This window comes from Hibiscus syriacus, unplaced genomic scaffold (assembly GCF_006381635.1).
Source record: "Hibiscus syriacus cultivar Baekdansim isolate YM2019G1 unplaced genomic scaffold, ASM638163v2 tig00111772_pilon, whole genome shotgun sequence".
NCBI classification, from domain to species: domain Eukaryota; kingdom Viridiplantae; phylum Streptophyta; class Magnoliopsida; order Malvales; family Malvaceae; genus Hibiscus; species Hibiscus syriacus.
The window spans coordinates 120,301-139,129 of record NW_024063173.1 but is presented as its reverse complement, the minus strand read 5'-3'; the positions used below and the strand labels follow the sequence as shown (position 1 = coordinate 139,129).

The following is an 18,829-nucleotide window of genomic DNA, read 5'->3' as shown; positions in this document are numbered from 1 at the left end:
GACCGATTCTTCCGATCGATCAGACCGGTTCGACCGGTTGAACCAGTGAACCGGTAGTATGACCAGTTCGCTAACCGGTCCGATTCTGAAAACCATGTTCGTTATTCATTTCGACTATATTATTATTATTAAGCACATTGCTTAGTTGCTAGGTATACTTCTATCCCCTTAACCAAAAGCGTGTGAGGTTTTCTTGTGGGATTGTTATATATTAATACTTCTATCCCTTTTCCAACACCTCGGTCTTAAGAATGCTGGCTTAACCGTATCCGGCACTCGTTGCCCGACCGAAGAACGGACAGCTAATGCATTCCACTTATCGACCAGAATATCATATATGGGCAAACGAGAGTGTCTACCTAGTAATTTCATGTTAGTTATTGTTTGTATTTCATAGGAGCTGATCTTCGAAACAAAAAATTGTTTTAGGATGATAGGTAAAATTACAGTTCACAAACGAAGACAGAGACAACCTACATTTACATAGTCATGTGCATGAGAGAGTATTTCCAAAAGTTGTAGGCCAACAACACCTCGGCAATTAGATCAGCCTGACTCCAAAACTGAATTAGTGGCAACGCAAAACCTCACCGAAAACATTGACTCCTAAAACTCACTCCTGTTTCATGTTTCAATATTGCTAAAACTCGCCAAGCAACGAATTCCAAAAAGACAAACTTTTCTTCCATAGGAATTTCGCTCAAATTAAACTCATTTTGCATAACTCCTGATAATAGAGAATCCACAGCAGAGTTCGGAACATACATGATGACTTAGTGTAGTTTAGGGAAAGAACCAGACCTTGATGAAGATTGCAAGGGCCATTTGCAACAAGAATGCAGCAACCACCATAATTGTAAGGTCGTTCACCCCCTCGATATATGATCTTAAATTCAAGTAAACAAAGCATGACGAGGCCATACCAGCGATTAGTATAATCATCCATCGGAGAAACTCCACTGGAATAAGCAGGAGGAACTGCAAATATGTCATATAGTACAGTCAGATGATTGTAAAGGAAATTATGAATGGTCAATATATTTGAGCTTCAAAACGATGCAAAAATAGAACCTTAAGAAATCTATATGTGATCACCAATTTAAAAGAACCCCAGAAACATTGATGAATATGCAGTTCTTGTCATCCATAGAAATAGAGAATAATTAACAAGTAGATTGCTGTTGGACTTAAATGGTAAGTTATAGTTTAGACCAAAACTTACCGCAGTTGGAATGAAAATGGAAAGAGAATAACCCCACATGCACCAAAATCGTATAAGGCTAGCATTTGAACCCAGATACTGAAGCAAGAAGTAAAATGCCAGGGGCACCACAATTGCATAACCATAGATTCCAGAAGCTGCTACATTTACATAGCCAACATCAAAGCTCCAAGAAGTAGTGCCATCAGTACGCTTTTTCATAAGGTACGTGGCAAAGTTTCCAAAGGAAGAAAGCATAAAGACCAATGTAGTTGTGATCCAGATATGCCCATACCTAAATATACGCCAAAAATCAAGACAAATGAAGCTTTGGTGCATGCTGCTTTGCATGTCTCCTTTAGGCTTTGCTTGGTATCAAGGATAGAAATAAGGAAGGATGGTAAATTTGTTAATCAAATGGTTAATATTCATAACCACTTCCTTACTTTGAATCTCAACCATTTGATTAACAAATTTTCCATCCTTCCTCATTTCCTCTTTCATACCAAGCAAAGACTTAAAGATACCCACACAAGAGGGGAAGGGGAAGCATACTCACAGATCAGGGTTAGCATCAATCTTGCTGAAAAAATCTCCAGCAGTAGGATAAAAAGAACTGGTCAGCCTGTTTATCACGACATCTGTATCCACGTTAAAATATTGTGTGTATGATGAGATATTAAACACTCCCTTCCAGTTGTTTGGTGGCTTTTGTTCAAAGCTTTCTGCATATGATAGACAAAGGGGTAATAACATTTGTTCAATTACACTATATAAAAGCATTAAAATGTTACCATAAGTGAATTACAACAGACTGCAATGCCGATGATAGTAATTTAGCCACAATATCCTAAGCCTATGGCGTTTTAAAACATGAATGCATAATCCATGGTCTGTGTTCCTTAGTCAGAAGAGGCGCACACACAATCATATAAATAAAGGAAGAGAATACTCTAGAAATGATAATACACACACAAACACAAACAAAACCACAATAGGTATATGCATCATGTGAAGGTTTATTTTGGAAGTGAACGAGATATTGGTTTAGTTGCATCAACTATATGAAGATATTGAATCATTCTTTTAATCATATTCACCATGGACTGCATTTTACAAAAGAAAAATCTCTGACTACGAAAATAGAGGTTGAGAATTCAGAATGTAAACAAAAAACGAGACAACGAATGCAATGTATTCTCTCCATTCAAACTTAAAGGGTGTCGAAAACATAAACCTTGCCAGATAACTTTCCCTAGGATGCCAGATTAACTTCCAAAAAGAAGATCCACTCAGTTCAATGACCAAATCTTTAAAACACTAATCATTCAAACATAGTAGATTTCCAATTTCATCATAACATTTCATAACTGAAAAAAAATTGATAAATGAACCAAGTTTAATATACCAGTTGGAGCTTCAAGAGTTTGATAACCTCGGCCTCTACTTCCTCCGCTGCCATTATTTGGAGGGAAATATTGAATACCCGCTTCAGGAACTGCACAATATCAATTTTATAATTAATGAAAACAAATCCTCTATTAATCTAAACAAACTTCTCCAAAAAAAAAAACTAAAAAGAAGAAGATAAAAGTACCTGCAAATGAGGCCTTCTTTTCTTCACTTATAACAGACTGCAAATCGAAATCAAATTACGTTAAGAGGCCGAATCTTAATAATTAAATTCGGAAAAAAAAATTAAGAAATCGTAAAAATTAACAGGAATTACGGGAACTGAGCCGAGTAAATGACTGGTTGGAAGATTTGAATACGTTGATGACTCATCCATTGCAAAATACGATATCGAATCGAGAAATGAACAGAAAGTGTGGTTTTCTTAAAGAAAATTTGGGGAAAACGATGCGTTTTGCCGTAAATCGGAGGCAACGGAAACGACGATGGGAGGAAGATATCAAAATACTCGACGGATCAACGATACACAACTGAAAGCTATCTCTGTTAGTACGCGCCTTTTCTTGGAGCGTTGAGGATCACGCGTTTGTTGCTTTTTCTGTTTTCCAGCGAGGTTCAAATGATTTGGGTTTATAATGGGCCTACTAGCTTTATTTTTAAAAATTTCTTTTTAATATATAATACTTAAATTATTAATAATTCATTATATGAAGAGGCATTAGAAGTAACTGAATCTTAATACATATATAAATTTATTATAATATATCAATTGAGTTTAAGATTTGATTCACATTTTTTAAAAATATATATATTTTTATAAACTTCTTATCAAACAAGTATTTTTTCCTATTTATATAATTATATTTAAAGTTTTTCTTACAAATAATGTATAAAGAAAGACTAGCTTTAGACTAAAAAGTGGGGATATTCAATATTTCTTTCCAAGTGTGATCCAATAAAGGAAAAGGAATTCCTAAATAATACATATATTTTCATTGAACGTTTGACATGGTATTTCATGTCGAACTCAATGACCTTAGTGATTAAAGAGAATATTGTTATCTTTTAAAATTTTATATTTGGATAGTTACGTCTGCAATGTGTGTATTACTAATGATCACGAAAGATTATGAAAATATATTACACTGTAATCACATAGACTATTTAAAAAACATGATATTTTTTTAATAATAACTATATTTATGTTTATTAATTAAATAAAAATAAATAAAATACATAATTTTAAGAAAAAAGAATCTATAAAATATAGAATAGACTAACTATTCGAAACAACAATTTTCTTCGAAATCATATAAAAGAAAAAATAAATGTTAGATAAGATAAAATAAAATCATATAAATAACAGGTTAGAAAGTCCAACCAAATAATTCAAGAAAAATAAAAGGTACAAACAAATATCATTGTGGGTTGTGAAAGATAAATATCATTAATACTAACATAATAATAAAATATGACAATACGTTAACATTTAACTTTATCACACTGACACAAGTCAAGCATTACATATATGGAGTGATTTAATTAACTCACCTCATTAGTTAAAGAAATCGATATTGTTCCTAAAGGTAATGAGTTTGTGTTGGACCATGTTTTATAATATTTTGACATAATAAATTAAAACAAAAATGGTTTTTGTTCAAAGTTTTCTAAAATAATTCAAAGTCTATTAAACTATAATTTGAACACAAAACAGTTTTTTGGGTATGTAGTACCGATACTGTTCTTACAGTATCGATACTACATGAAAAATATCGATATTGTTCATATGGTACCGATACCAAAATTAATAGTAATATCGATACTCTATTGGTAGTAACGATACTACCGATTGTTTTACAAATTGTTCAAATTCCATAATGTAAAATTGGTATCGATACTCAAGGGGTACCGATACTACTTTACATAGTGATATCGATACCATGAACCCTAATATCGATATTAGTCAAGCCCAATGATCTTTGACGACTAGTTTATTTAAACATTACAAAGGTAGTATCAATAATCCCTGTTATGGGCAGTTTTATTTTTACAGAAAATTCATCTCTAACGGCTCCAAAATACCCTCAACGGCTAGAAACAGTCACAAATTCATTCCAACTTATAAAAAAAAGTTGAAAACAATTGAAAAATGTTATAACACACATCCAAGGAATAGAAATCAAGAGAAAAACTCTTTCAATATTATACTATAGAAATCAAGAAAAATTATGCTACTAAATTAATGCAGTACTACGAAATCAAGAAAGAAAAATATACTACGAAAAAGAAAAGATAATGCAATACTAATATACTATAGTAAACAAAAGCGTCCATCACTTTCATTAGAGACTTTTTTTTAATAAAAAACCGATAATAGTAAATAAAGAGGCCAATTGTTTTTTTTTCTTTTTGTTTATTAGTGCTCAATTGAATGTATGTTAGGATTTAATGTCGAACTTATATACGAAAAAGTGTACTATTTGTTAAATTAATGTACTAATTAGACTAAAAATATATATTATATTAGAAACAAATGCCAGATTTAAGTACTAATTTGGACATAAGGACAATATCACATTAAAAAATATATAAGTTTCAGGTACAAAATGATGCATTAAACCTATAATTCTTTAATATAATAACTAAAACTATTACTTATGGATTGAACATGAATTAATAGATTTATATAAAAATTGAACATGAATTTATATATATATATTCTACCACTTCACTCGTAATCATTTGTTTATAAAAATATTTTTATTATAATAAATATGTATAAATAAATGTTTTTAAATTAAAAGGATTATTAAAACAAAAATGTTGTTTGGGCCATGGCCCAATAGCGTTTTGAGGAGCCGGTCAACCTTTAATGCTTTTAAGAATTAAAATCTTTGTTAAGACCCATGCCCTTTCGGACTAGTAGATGAAACAACCTTTGACCAAATTAGGGAGGCTTAATTACTTATTTATTTAATCATCGATCGAACTGAATGAGTTTAAATTAATTAATTTTTATTTAATCATTAATTGAATTTTTTTAACTATTAATGGAACTGAACAAAATTTGTTAATTCAGACAATTTTTGAATTAACCAAAATTTGTTTCAAGTATTTTTAGTTTGATTAATTTGAGTTTAATAGATATATATTTTCATTTGAATAAAAATTTAATTAGGTCTTAAAAATTTAATGGATCTAGTATGAGTAAATATATATATATATATATTGAATTTAATAGAATATTTTTCATATGAGTTAAAATATAAATTAGTATCTAAACATCTTTGGATAGGTAGTTTGACCCGGTAAAATTAAGGCGAATTAGGACGATTTTTATTTTAAATTAGAGTGAAATTGAATTTAAAATACACCTATACCGACTCGCCCTAGGATTAAACAAACAATATTCAACATTATTTAAACTTGATATTGTTAGATTTTTTAAATTTGTTTTTTTAATAGTATGATACGATTATAAGATAATATATATTTAATTTTTTTTTAACAATTGACTCTATATATCCTATAAACATAATTATTCGAATATAAATTTTAGAAAAATGACTCTATTTTATTACTACCATAGTTATTCTTCAACACTGTTTAAACTAAGAGATGAATTCTGAATTAATATTGTCCACGTTAGTAAGAGCATCCCATCCCTAATCAAAATAGACATTTAAGGTCACCCAAATTTCACGTGCCAATGCCATCACCTTTGTAATTAAATTCCAAAATCCTTTAAAAATCCTTCAAAACAATTCCAAAATATTCAACCAAAACAATGTCATTCCCTCCTTTCGTATTCGTCTTCTTCCTTTCCTTCCTCCCTCGTTCCACTCCTTCCCCTTACCTTTCCCCCACAATCCTCCCTCAAAATTACCAACAAATGATCAAAAACTTCAAAATTTACACTTACGCCCCTCCCGAAACGCTATCGTTTGACTCCAAAGTCGAATCCCTCTTCCACTCTTCCCTCCTCCGCAGCAACTTCATCACTCAAAACCCCGAAGAAGCCCATCTGTTCTTCGTCCCCTACGCTTTCCGTTCCGACCTCTCCACACGCTCCGCCGCGTATGTCGTTGGGGATTACCGTACAGAGTTCGTTTACTGGAACCGTACTCTCGGAGCGGATCATTTCTTCCTTTCTTGCTCCGGCGTCGGCCACGGTTCGGACCGGAATGTTGTGGAGTTGAAGAAGAACTCGGTTCAGATCTCGTGTTTTCCGACGACGCCCGGGTTGTTTATTCCTCACAAGGATATTAGTTTGCCCCCGCTTGCTAACGTTCATGCGCCGGCTCACGCTCAGGGTACTAAGAGCTCGGGCCATTTAGGTTACGTGAGATATAATTGGGTTAAGGAATCGAGTTTGGTGGAACAGCTTTTAGCTGATCCCGAGATTTTGGTTGATTCTGAACCGTCCGATCAGTTAACTTACGAGGAAAGACTCGCCGGAAGTAAGTTCTGTCTGTTCGAGTACGGACCGGAGATATCGGCGATCGGAGAAGCGATGAGTTTCGGGTGCGTGCCCGTGTTGATAACCGACCGTCCGATCCAGGACATGCCGTTGATGGACCTGCTTACGTGGCAGCAAATCGCAGTGTTCGTGGGAACAAGCGGTGGGGCCAAGGAGATCAAGAGGGTTTTGGGGCGCGTGGCGGCGGAAGGGTACGAGGATATGAGAGAATCAGCTGCGATTGCAAACAGACATTTAGTGTGGAACGAGCCGCCGCAACCGTACGATGCGTTTCATATGGTGATGTATCAGCTGTGGCTGAGGAGGCATACCATCAGGTATGCAGAGAGAGTGTGGGCTTAAAAGAAATTAAGGATTTAAAGAGTTGTAGTCCGTTGATATATGTTTGGGTTCACTCCTTTGGACGGTGGTGACCACGTAATTCTTTTATTGCTGTAAAATAATATTTTTAGAATATTAAGACATGTTGTAATACAAATGAATTGAGTAATGTTAAGACATGTAATAAGAGTTAATTGCATTGTATAACCTTCATTACCTTCGTTTTAAATTGGTTCATAAACTTTTAAATATTTTAATTTTATCCTTAAATTATAACTATAAATCCAAATTAATCCTCAAACTTTCAAATATTTCAATTTCATCCCCAAGCTATGATATTCATTCTAAATTGGTCCCCAATTTTTTTTCAACATTCTAATTTCATCCCAAACTATACATATATACTAATTAGAATAAATCAAAAGTTTAAGAACTAATTTAGAATGAGTCGTAGTTTGGGGATGAAATTGAAATATTCAAAAGTTTAAGGACCAATTTAAAATGAAGGTTGTAGTTTGGGGAAATTAACTCTATATATAATTTACTAAAAAAATAAATTATTTTTTAGAATTTCCTTTAACAGTTTTAAGTCGTGGTAAGACAACCCTGTTAACTTCATTTTCAATCTACCGAGAATCATTTCTATACATGTTTCGGAATAATAAAAATCTCAGCTCCACATCCTTTACCAGTTTTAATCTAACACGAGACAAGCTTCCTCATGAAACAGAAGTGGTATTCACTAACCTGACATGGTAATGCTGATTAACCAGGCACTTAAAGCAATTGACGCAGCTGCTGATTTTCTTTCCGGAGAGACTTGACCTCTTCCATCAGTTCCGCCTGGTTCTGTATTATGGAGCTCATCACACGGGACATCTCCGTCTGTATAAAGATTTCCACAAAAAATTAGAGCTGGGGAACATGCAAGTGAAAGCAATATCAAAAACAAAAATAAAGGATGATAGGCAAATACCTCCTGCATGTGAAATTGTCGTAATATTTCGATATGTAGGTTCCTCATGTCCCCATGAATGGATTTCTGGAATGAATCGAGGGTTTCTTCGAGAGTACGTTGAAATAGCTGAAGAGTAAAGTTACTTCCTTGTTGGGGGTCTTGTTGAGGAGCTTTGTGGGGTAGTAATGTTCCTCCCTATTATATAGTCAGAACCAATGACCGTCATGACAGAAGAAAACTATAAAATCATAGAGATTCTTAAAATTCCTTCATCATGGATGATTTCAGCAATCCAATGCATAAGCACAATATTGCAAACGGATATAGAAAAATTAAATATAGAAAGGAGCAATTATTTAACCAAACCAGGTTGCATACATTCATTGCTGGAAGAACTCCCGATTCCGCTGCAGTCAACGAATCAGACCTCGATAACAGGCTATTGAACAGCTCTTCCCTGGTTTCAGCTCCTGTTTTCTTTGTTTTCGGAGAAGCCACCAAATGGGATGTTCCGTCGCTGAAAGCAGATGTAGTACTAATTCTCTCAGCATATGTTGAAAACCTTCGAGGCAGTGCTAAAGATGCTAGTTTTGGTGAGTCAATGCTGCCAGCTCCAGTAATGCCTTTTGAACCAAAAGCTAAAGCGGACATGGAGCTTGAGGAGAAGTGCTCAGGTAATCCCAATGAAGTCTCCTGATTTGATGAGACATCTCTAGTGCGCAGATTTTCATAGCTCAGGTTAGAAGCTGTTAACGAGCTAATACTTGCCTGACTGAGCGTTGAAGATCGATCTTGTCCCGAATATATAGAGCTTGTTGTCAGACCACTGGAAGCTGGCATCCCAAAACGAGATGGCAGCTGGCGAAGGTGACTAAATTTATCGGACATCTTCTCACCACCCCAAGCTTCTGGAGGAGTGATGGAAGTCTCTTCACTCTTGGAAGATGGTGCAGGGGTAGATCCCAATGCTGTAAAAGACTTTGTGTCATCCTGCAAAAATAAGTCGTATACAAACATCGTAATGTGCAACAAAGAGCCAAAAATTGTAGCAACTTCACTAAAAAAGCCAAATTATGTATCAGCAACAGTTCCGTGGAAGATTTAGATTAATATCTTATACAGAAAAATCAAAATAAATATGCTATCCATTGTTCTTATTCAAATAAGATATCAAAAAGCATAAAACCTGTTGAGACATTGAACTGGACTTCCAATCAAGTACTGGGTGATCACTGGCTCCATCATCAGCAAAAGTGAACCTCCTGCTAGACGGAAACAGCAAGGAGGAAGGCTTCTTATCAGCGGGTAGGTGCTCTTTCTTTGAACTGTCATGACCATCCCACAGCTTGTCCAGAGAGGGTGTAATCGGATGAACATCCTCAAGAGGGGAAAATACCTCCATATCATCCTTGAAATTGAATGTAGAACGAGGAGCTTGCAATCTTGTCAGTGTTCCGCCTGTCCACAGATGGCTTCTAATTGGTGTTTCGAGAGAAGAGGACAGATTGAGTGAGCCTGACACTGATCCACTTGTAAGAGAAGATACTTCTGCAGGACCTGCACGGCCAGTGGTACGAGAACCAGAAACTGCTGTAGATAATGTAAGGCTTGATGATGTCACAGATGGAAGCGGGTCGGGCATAAGAACTGAATCCTCCATTGCACCTCCCAAAAGAGCAGTCTCAGCAGTGCAAGTACTCTCGTTAACAATGGCTGGTTTTGATCTTTGCCAGCATAAACTTGAAACAGCCTGATAGATGCTATAAACACTTAGGATGATTAAAGGACTAAAGCTTACTACATTTCATTTACACAAAACACATTGAGGTTAGACCACAAACAAGCTAGCAGAGACAGCCCATTATAAGTCATTAGTTCCATTACAGAACATCGTCTTTATACACATACCCTTCAAAATTATATATCAAGTTTAGACTTCTTATGGGAAAATAGAAAGCAAGTGCAAACTAAAAGAACTTATCATGGCCTGGGTCTCTTTTTAAATTAAAAAGAGATGCATAGAGCCAAAGATAACCAACCTCTGAACTACTATAAGCACGAAGAACAGTGAAAGGCTGTAATTTTCCTCGGATATCATAGAATACCACTCTACCATTACCGGTGCCTGCTGCCAGTGTCCAACCATCATCTCTAAATGCCAATGAAGAAAAAGGTGCCTCATATGAAATGAAAGCTGACGGTCTTCGAGACCCTGAATCGTAAGTGTATAGCTTCTTATCCAACCCAACACTAGCAATTATCTGTCAAAAAGGAAAAAGGGACTTGGCATGTGAAAATATTTAACTATTTTTTGAAAGATGTCTTAACCATATAAAAGTTCATCTCAACCTTCTAGAAAAGGTCAGTCTATTCCTTTAACTAATCCTGAAAGAATGAAAAGAAGAAATAAAAAGGAAATAATGAGACCTTATCATTGGAGGGTGAGAAACTGATGCCAGCTGTGGGGGCAGAATGCTGATTCAACCAAGAAACCTGTAAAAGCTAGTGGATTACATATATGTTTTAAACATCAAGAATATTAAGGCAGACAGGGAGAAGAGAACCTTAGGGCTGCGACCAGTGGCATCCCATAAATGAACAGATCCATCATCACCTGCAGTCACTAAAATGTGTCGACTAATCCGCGAATAATCAAGCACCTTTAGTTCCTGGTCTTAAAATCCACCAAAGGAAAATTAGCTACCAAACAAAAATAAGAACTTAACATAAGCACCCAAATGCAACAAACTAAACAACCTGTGCATCAGGATCTTTTAATTCAGCAGCCTTTGCCCCAGAAGCAAGGTTGTGAAGTATTAGATCCCCACTAAGACTGATGGAGGCTAAGTGTTCGTCTTTGCAGTTGTACATAAGACCAGTTATTGAGCTGGTATGACCCCTTAACCACTTGATACAACGCTTCCGCTGCAAATCCCATATTCTTACAACTTGACCACTTCCCCCTGAACATATGTATCTGGATCCCTTGTTGCTAAAACTAATAGCTAAAATAGACTCCTGCAAATATAAGGGAAATTATGCTTTATAAATTTGACTAGGAAGGCAATGGCTGTAATTATTTTAAATTTCGGTACCCTTGTAAACCAACTAAAGACCGACATTAATGAATTAGAAATTTCAAGTGTCATCAACAAATAATAAATTTTGGGTGTCGAGTCATAAAACTTTGAGGGTTCTATTTTCACAAATGAGAGCTCATACTTTTTTCTTCTTTTGGCATAAAACATTATAGCAACTAACTTGAGGAAATGGACACATTATAGACTATAGAGGAATGCAAAGCACAAAATGTTTGAAACAAGCTTTCCCATCCATGCTACTTAAGCGCATCCTCCTCTCTTGCTACATACAAGCATTGATGCTAGAAACATGTGATTATAGACAGAAAGCACAATTATATTTTGTTCATTATACTCCTAGACTACAAACAACAATACACTGCACGACACGCCCACATTGATAAAGCAGAAACTTCAGAAAGCAAATGAATTTGAAACTACTCTCTTTTGTTCATAAGTAACTCGATGTAAAACATGATTTAATAATCTACAATTAGTGTCATCCAAAGTCAGCTGCCAATCAACATAGCACATCCTATAATTAACTTCTATATCGTCATGTATGTATTTGAAGCTAAAGACCCTACAGCATCGACAACACAGTTAGGGACATAGCACATAACTATTTTGGAATTAGCATGCATGATCTACCTGGAAGTGTACAATATATCCCACTCCAAAAAAAGTATGTTTCAAACAATCAAACCATAAGTATTTCAACAATATTCAACAGTTTAAATCGTAGAGAAGGATTACCTCAACGTTATCTCCACTATCACTCCCATCAACCGGAATTGTCCCAATCCTCTGCCCATTTTTCCGCCACAAGGATATCTTCTTATCCTCTCCAGCACTCGCCACCACTAAATCTGCCATAATATTTGCTCAGCTGGAATCAGTGCAAATAGCTATACACAAGTAAAACCAAAACAGAACAGAACAGAACTGAACTGAATTTCTCACCATAATTGCTAACTTCATCTTAAGCAAACTTCTAAACTTTTAAATGCAATTAATTAAGTTAAAATACGATCTTAGTCCTTTTAACTCAATAAATCAATCATTTCAGATATACATTTTTTACTTGATATATATATAAAGCAAAAGAGAACACAATTACGGCAACCGAACAGATCGTAACAACAGAAATGTGAGGCGAAAAAGGTTTATCGTTTTAAAATAACAAAAATGATTAAATAACTTACTAGTGTGGTTCCACTTAACCGAGTTGACAATGCAACTCGGAGAAGGCGAGTAACTCAAAACGCAAGGATCGTTCGGTTCGAGCTTAATGTCAAAGATCTTCACAGTGTCGCCGCCACTCGCAGCTAGTAACTCCGACGACGGATCCGATAGATTCATCTTAAATCTCTCTTGTTTAAGTAAAAGAAAGAATTAATTTTCTCAGGAAAACACTTGAAATTCAAACGAAAATAGGAAATGGAAATTAATTGGAACCTGGTGGTTAGATAAAAAGGAGTGTAAGTAAACCCTGCGTCAAAGCAAAAGAAAGCGACGAGGCCAACAATTTTTAAAAATTTTCCGATTTTTCCTTTCTAAATTTTGAAGTGTGTGGGCGCCTTTGTCCTTATGATTTATAGTTTATAAATTTAAAAGTTAGATTAAACTAATGGAGTTGAATTGAATTTATTGAATATTTTTAGTGATAAAAACAGATGTTGTTTTTAATAGTATATTTTTGTCAAATTAGCAACTCTATAAAAAGTGTGTATGTATTGTCGATAGTTTCACTCATTTCTTTTAAGATTAATTTTTCACTAAACTTATTCAAAATCAACTAATATTCTTTTAAAGTTTGATATTATAATATTTTGATCTCATGCAACAACAATCTGATTAGGTCAGCTTCAAGATATATTGTTCGTCTTCTCAAAAATATATTTCAGACCATTTAAAATTTTAAAAACTATTAAAATGGTGAAATTTCTATGTTTAATTTCGTGAATTTTTTCTAGATGATTAAATAAATTTACATATATAAAATAGTTATAAAAGATATCAAAGAATGATATTTTATAATTATGACTTAAAATGAGCGAAAAAAAATCTAATGGAGAAAATAATAAAAATATTTCTTTAACTATTACATCAATTTCAAATTACTAAACTATCCTAAATATTATAAAATTAATATAAAAATTAGAGATGAAATAGTTTTTTTTAAATTCAATAACAAAATTAATACAGAGGTTAAAATTTAATGATTAACAAGATATTTTATCTTCAATATTATAACTTAAATGATTACATTTGTTAGAATCTAAACTACACAAATAATTTGAATATATCACGTTGGTCTTCATTTAGTGTTGATCATTGTTTTTTTACCTATTAATCTTATAATATTATAAATTAACACTAATGAAAGATAATTTATTGAGGTTAGTAATTAAAAAGTGTGATTCGATTTTTTAGATTCGAATAAAAACGTTTACGTGTTGCATATACATTGTCAATGACTAAAAAATCTTGAACTTATATTATCTTGTAATCATCTCATAAAAAAACATTGATGAAAGAGTTAATTACACAAGTCAGCAAAGCATAATAATATAAGATGTTTTAAAACTTAAAGATCAATTTAGAATAAGAATCATTGTCTAAGATGCAATTATCTGTTAATACAATTATTAAAAAGAAAAATCAATTTTACAGCTTCTTTGCTCAAATCATGTCTGATGTCCAACCAAAATAACAAGGAAAGCTCGTTCTGGGACAAATAGTGCTGGGGAAGGGGCAATGCATTCTATTCTGCTCCCTAAAGGTTTAGAAATGAGGCACTAAAAGCATTGGCTGTCAACTAAATCTCCCAATATCAACTTCAATCCTCTATGTTCCAATGAAAGTATACAAAATTTGCAATAAGGTATTCGAACAACAGCTCGGGGCATTTTCTCTACCCCTTCCTACCCTGTTCTTTTTCAGGGTCACCCCGTGGATTCACGATGCTTACCACATAAGCGTTACTCATTTTCATGCACCAAAAGAAACGATAAATCTTTGAAACAAATTAATAATTAGATTTGAGCGCTAGGCTCTAAATTGCAGCTAATCATCTCATAACATTTGATTGCACCTAATTATATCCATACAAACAACTCAATCAGTGAATAATCTGAGAGATACGAAAAATCATTTTGAGGACAAACCGGGCACTTTTTTTTTAGTGTTCCAACAACTCCGACCACACCTATGTGCTGCCAGACTAGATATATCTATACATTCACCGCAGAGTAACTGCTATAAAGAAAAAGACAAAACATGGAGGTGGAAAGTAGCAGCTTATGCTACACGAAAGCAGACTAGTAAACTTTTTTACCCTACAAAATGGTATCCACAAAGGTGTCACTTACGTCACCTCCAGCAAAAGTTTGGATCCTGCAATCTTCAGTTTCAACCATTTTTGGAGACTGATAAGGATAACTACATTAGAGAAAAAGAGATGCGGTAAATAATATAAAGTAGCACTGAGAGTTGTTTTGACGTTTAACTAGATGAATAACAAAGACTGATATAAAAAAATGAGAAACATAATTAACAATTATAATAAGCATCATATGGATTTAAAGTGAAAAAGATTCAATTTTTCGTGTGCTGCATTCTGACAATAACAAAACTACAAAACACATTACCAATCATCAATATTCTCACAACGGACAGAAGAGGACATTGAAGGAGAAGAAAGCAGGCAATCGGGTAAGTGGATACTGAGGACAAGGGGGCTGATCACTAAGTTATACCATAGAAAGAAAATCACTTCCATTCTTCTCCATTAGAAGCCCTTTTTGTCTTTTTCCTACTTTGATGTGATCCAGGGAGAATCCTATGGCCTGAATCTTAAGAGAGAGAAAGAGATAGATCAAAGAAGGTATTTTCTTTAGTTTCTAAACTTGGACCATCAAAAAATATTATGAGCGTCTCTAGATTGGTTTGACAAAAAGAGCTTTATGATAACAAAGATTCAATATTGTTTCCACCTAAAAGCTTATGATTACAATTATTTAAAAATCATCATAAACATATTCAGGCTGCATGATACCTGAAAAGCTAAAACTTCTAATACTATATCCAGAGGGAAGTAATAACCAGGGACGGGAGCAGGATTTTATGCTAAAGGGGTGAACTTGTAAAATCTTAAAGGGGAGACGAACTTATAAAATTTTAGAGGGGGGCAAAAACAGATTTTCAAAAGAAAATACAAAGAAAATATCTAAATTATATATGAATTTAAAAGTTTAGGCGGGGTGACCGCCCCCCTTTTCTAGGTCCATCCCTGGTAACAACCACTAATGAAAAGGATATGACAAAAAAATCAACAAAATAAATAAAAAATAAAATAAATGAGACAACTCTATTTAGCTGACCTTCATGGAGACTTGCACGCCATTATATGTTGATAGCTGCAACCATTACATTTTAGTGGCCATGAACTTTGCTTTTTTCTCTGCTGGCTTTAGAATCTGGAAAGAACACATCAGGTTGTCATCGACACTCATCATTGCACCAGCATTATCAAATTCACCACAATAGTTAGGTGCTGAAAATATTGTAACAAGTTGCCTATCAGCAAAGAATTCGTAACCATCCTCCACAACCTTCAAAAAAATAACCAGTTTAGCATCAAAATAGTACAACATGAAACACACGAATGGGAAAGCCTAGCTAAGTCAACAACCTGATGTGCACGGCAGACAAGATCTAAATCATGCTTTGCCAAGAATTCAGACACCTTGTCTGCACCAAAGGTGTATGAAACTCCTCTGTCATTCATTCCCCATCCTTTCACCTCTCTATCAGGGTCAGACCAAAGCAAATCACACAGCAAACCGGTGTCAGGAATTGCAGTTGGACGAGATAAGTTTCTAATTTGATCAAGGTGTGTCAAGTCAGGGGAAAGACCACCATGCATACACAATATTTTATCGTCTATAAGAGCAGCCACAGGCAGGCAGTTAAAACAATCAGTAAAGCTTTTCCAAATTCTCACATTAAACCGTCGCTTGCATTCATCATAAAATCCATATATCCGATTAATAGATGCACATTCATGGTTTCCTCGCAATAGAAAAAAGTTCTCCGGATACTTTATCTTATAAGCAAGTAAAAGACATATCGTTTCCAGACTCTGCTTGCCACGATCCACATAGTCACCTAGAAATAGGTAATTGGCATGAGGTGGAAAACCCCCATACTCAAACAGCCTTAATAAATCACTATATTGCCCATGTATGTCACCTAAAAGCAAAAACAAACAATTTACAGTAAGAAACAATAAAATACAGGAAAATGATGGTTGCAGTGTTGTCAGTGGCGCAAGGCACGCTCTAGGCACTAGCACCCTTATATTGTCTCAGGCAAAAAGAAAGCAGTAGGCTCAGTGAAGTGCAATATGTATATCTGTAAGTACACACGCACATATGTGAGTTTTTGTAAGTCTGTGTGTATATATGTGTGTGTAGATATATGAAAAGCTTACTATATATGATAAACTAAAGTGTGCTATAGTTTTTGTACAAAACATGCACTTTTTCTCGGTCATATTGCATGATTTCCTTACTATTCGAATGTTAAAATATTGAGAATCATAGGTTATTATCCCTCTCTTACTATTAAAGGTATATCAAACGAAAAAAGTGAAAAATAAAATAAATTAAAGAGAGATTCAATCGGACAGCCTTCGTTTTATGCCTAGTGACCTCACAAAAAAAGCAGGCCTAGGCCGAAGCCTTATGAAATAGGGCTTGCCTGAAAGGGTCTGAGGCGCTTTTGTTTTATAGTCCTAAGGCGCAGACAACCTAGGTGCTTTACATATATTTTTCTACAGCTCCCAGCAATCAAACAGTTAAAAAAGGAAAAAAAAAAAGCAACTGCAACCCAATTTCCTCAACTTTTCCATTTAAAAAGGGAGGCAAATTAGGATTTTAAAAAGGTTAAATTCACCTCTATCTGGTTCAGAAATCCATACTATTAAACCCCATTAAAAAACCAAAAGAATCATATTCCTTGAACACTATTTATTCAACACTTGTAAAAATGCAACCTTTACCAATCTATCACAACCTATTTATTACATAAAAAAACCCTCGGCTTTCCTTCAAAACCCACAAAATATTTTCTAATAAGAAATCCCAACGAAACATAAAGCTCAAGTTTTATTCGTAAAAGTTAAAAATTAAACCGCCAAAAAAATTACCACAAATTTTGATGGGTGCTTCGAGTTCAAGCAAATTGGGTTGTTGAGAGAAGATATCTTTTGAAGCAACACAAAGCTGCTTGATCTCGGATTCAGATAATTGCACTTGTTTCCCTGGCCTGGCTGACCGGACTTCCGTCAGCCGTCTGATTATATCGTCTAGAACCGCCGGGTCCATCCCTTGTGCCGCCGCCATTAGATCCTCTTCCTCCTCCTTCAACGGCCCCTGATTAAACCTAACCCTAAAACTATAAACCGAAACGGGGCAGATAAATGATCCTTTTATGTCAGAAGATTTTGGGGGAAAACGGAATTAAATTGAAGGAGAGAAATATCTTATTGACTTCCACTTTTTCAAAGGAACGTGGAAGGAAAACATAACACTGAGTGACGTCGTTTCGAAGAGACGTTGTTTCTTAAACCGTTAGACGTTTGGGCCGGTTCATTTCTCACGACGTGGGCTTAGTTCGAACTTTTTGTTCGAACATCTCATTTAAATTTGATTATATTAAGAGGTTTAATCCTTCTTTTTAAATTATCCGAATGATTATAATATAATATTTGTTCAGAGTTTTTCTTCGTTATTGGTAATATACATATCCTACAGACGTAACTGCTTGAATTCAAACTTAAAAAATAATAGTTTATTTTATTAAGATCGTCTTATAGATTCTAAAAAAATTTAACCATTGCATAAACAAATTTAAAGAAAATTAACTTTTATTTAATTATTTTGAAAGGTTTAAATTTTATGTGAGCAGGTATCAATTTGGGCATTTAACCTTAATAATACGAGCATGATAAATTTAGTTCTGATTTTGGTTTCTGTATTATTTAGAATTTAAGGTTCAATCTCTAATTTAATTTGTATTTTTTTAAATACTTGCAGCAATTAATCAATCATCTTCAACTAATTATAAATTTATATATCATACTACTACTCAAAGTTACAAACTATCTTTTAAAAATAATCATCATCATTTTATCAGTTCTGATTAGCGATGTTATCGATTTAGACTTATTAAATTATATTATCACAAATAATTAATGATGTTATCTAATCTAGACTTACTAAAAACATTTAAAAAAATAACTTATCTTAAATTAAGATAAAGAGTTTAAATCTTAAATTTTATCATATAACAATAAGATTAAAATTATA

General features: G+C 34.1%; 4 protein-coding genes across 6 annotated transcripts; 1 reads left to right on the top strand and 3 right to left on the bottom strand.

Moving 5' to 3' along the window:
- Positions 1-406: 406 nt before the first annotated feature.
- Positions 407-3,200, bottom strand: LOC120170141 (protein YIPF1 homolog). The gene is made up of 6 exons (XM_039178148.1): positions 2,931-3,200; positions 2,799-2,835; positions 2,610-2,699; positions 1,761-1,926; positions 1,223-1,496; positions 407-978 (listed from the first exon to the last, which is right to left on the bottom strand). The coding sequence occupies exons 1-6, from the start codon at positions 2,988-2,990 to the stop codon at positions 784-786; spliced, it is 822 nt and encodes a 273-aa protein (XP_039034079.1). The 5' UTR covers positions 2,991-3,200; the 3' UTR covers positions 407-783.
- Positions 3,201-6,401: 3,201 nt separating this feature from the next.
- LOC120170056 (probable glycosyltransferase At5g11130) lies at positions 6,402-7,462 on the top strand. Its single transcript, XM_039178090.1, has one exon. It carries the CDS (start codon positions 6,402-6,404, stop codon positions 7,434-7,436), a length of 1,035 nt encoding a protein of 344 aa, XP_039034021.1. The 3' UTR covers positions 7,437-7,462.
- Positions 7,463-8,039: 577 nt separating this feature from the next.
- Positions 8,040-12,899, bottom strand: LOC120170151 (protein NEDD1-like). Its single transcript, XM_039178155.1, has 10 exons — positions 12,659-12,899; positions 12,210-12,322; positions 11,131-11,391; positions 10,938-11,042; positions 10,801-10,866; positions 10,413-10,634; positions 9,560-10,123; positions 8,752-9,363; positions 8,392-8,568; positions 8,040-8,300 (listed from the first exon to the last, which is right to left on the bottom strand). Exons 1-10 carry the CDS (start codon positions 12,813-12,815, stop codon positions 8,193-8,195), a joined length of 2,385 nt encoding a protein of 794 aa, XP_039034086.1. The 5' UTR covers positions 12,816-12,899; the 3' UTR covers positions 8,040-8,192.
- A 1,617-nt stretch (positions 12,900-14,516) lies between these two features.
- LOC120170150 (serine/threonine-protein phosphatase PP1 isozyme 4) lies at positions 14,517-17,983 on the bottom strand. Of its 3 annotated transcripts, none has more exons than XR_005520732.1 (5): positions 17,668-17,958; positions 16,150-16,709; positions 15,839-16,069; positions 15,107-15,310; positions 14,642-14,897 (listed from the first exon to the last, which is right to left on the bottom strand). XR_005520732.1 is itself a non-coding variant. In XM_039178154.1 (4 exons), exons 1-3 carry the CDS (start codon positions 17,861-17,863, stop codon positions 15,884-15,886), a joined length of 942 nt encoding a protein of 313 aa, XP_039034085.1. In that variant the 5' UTR covers positions 17,864-17,983; the 3' UTR covers positions 14,517-14,897; positions 15,839-15,883. The 3 variants fall into 3 exon arrangements, 1 of the variants encoding a protein (XP_039034085.1); XR_005520733.1 differs by having other exon boundaries at positions 15,107-15,143; XM_039178154.1 differs by lacking the exon at positions 15,107-15,310 and having other exon boundaries at positions 14,517-14,897; positions 17,668-17,983.
- Positions 17,984-18,829: the final 846 nt, after the last annotated feature.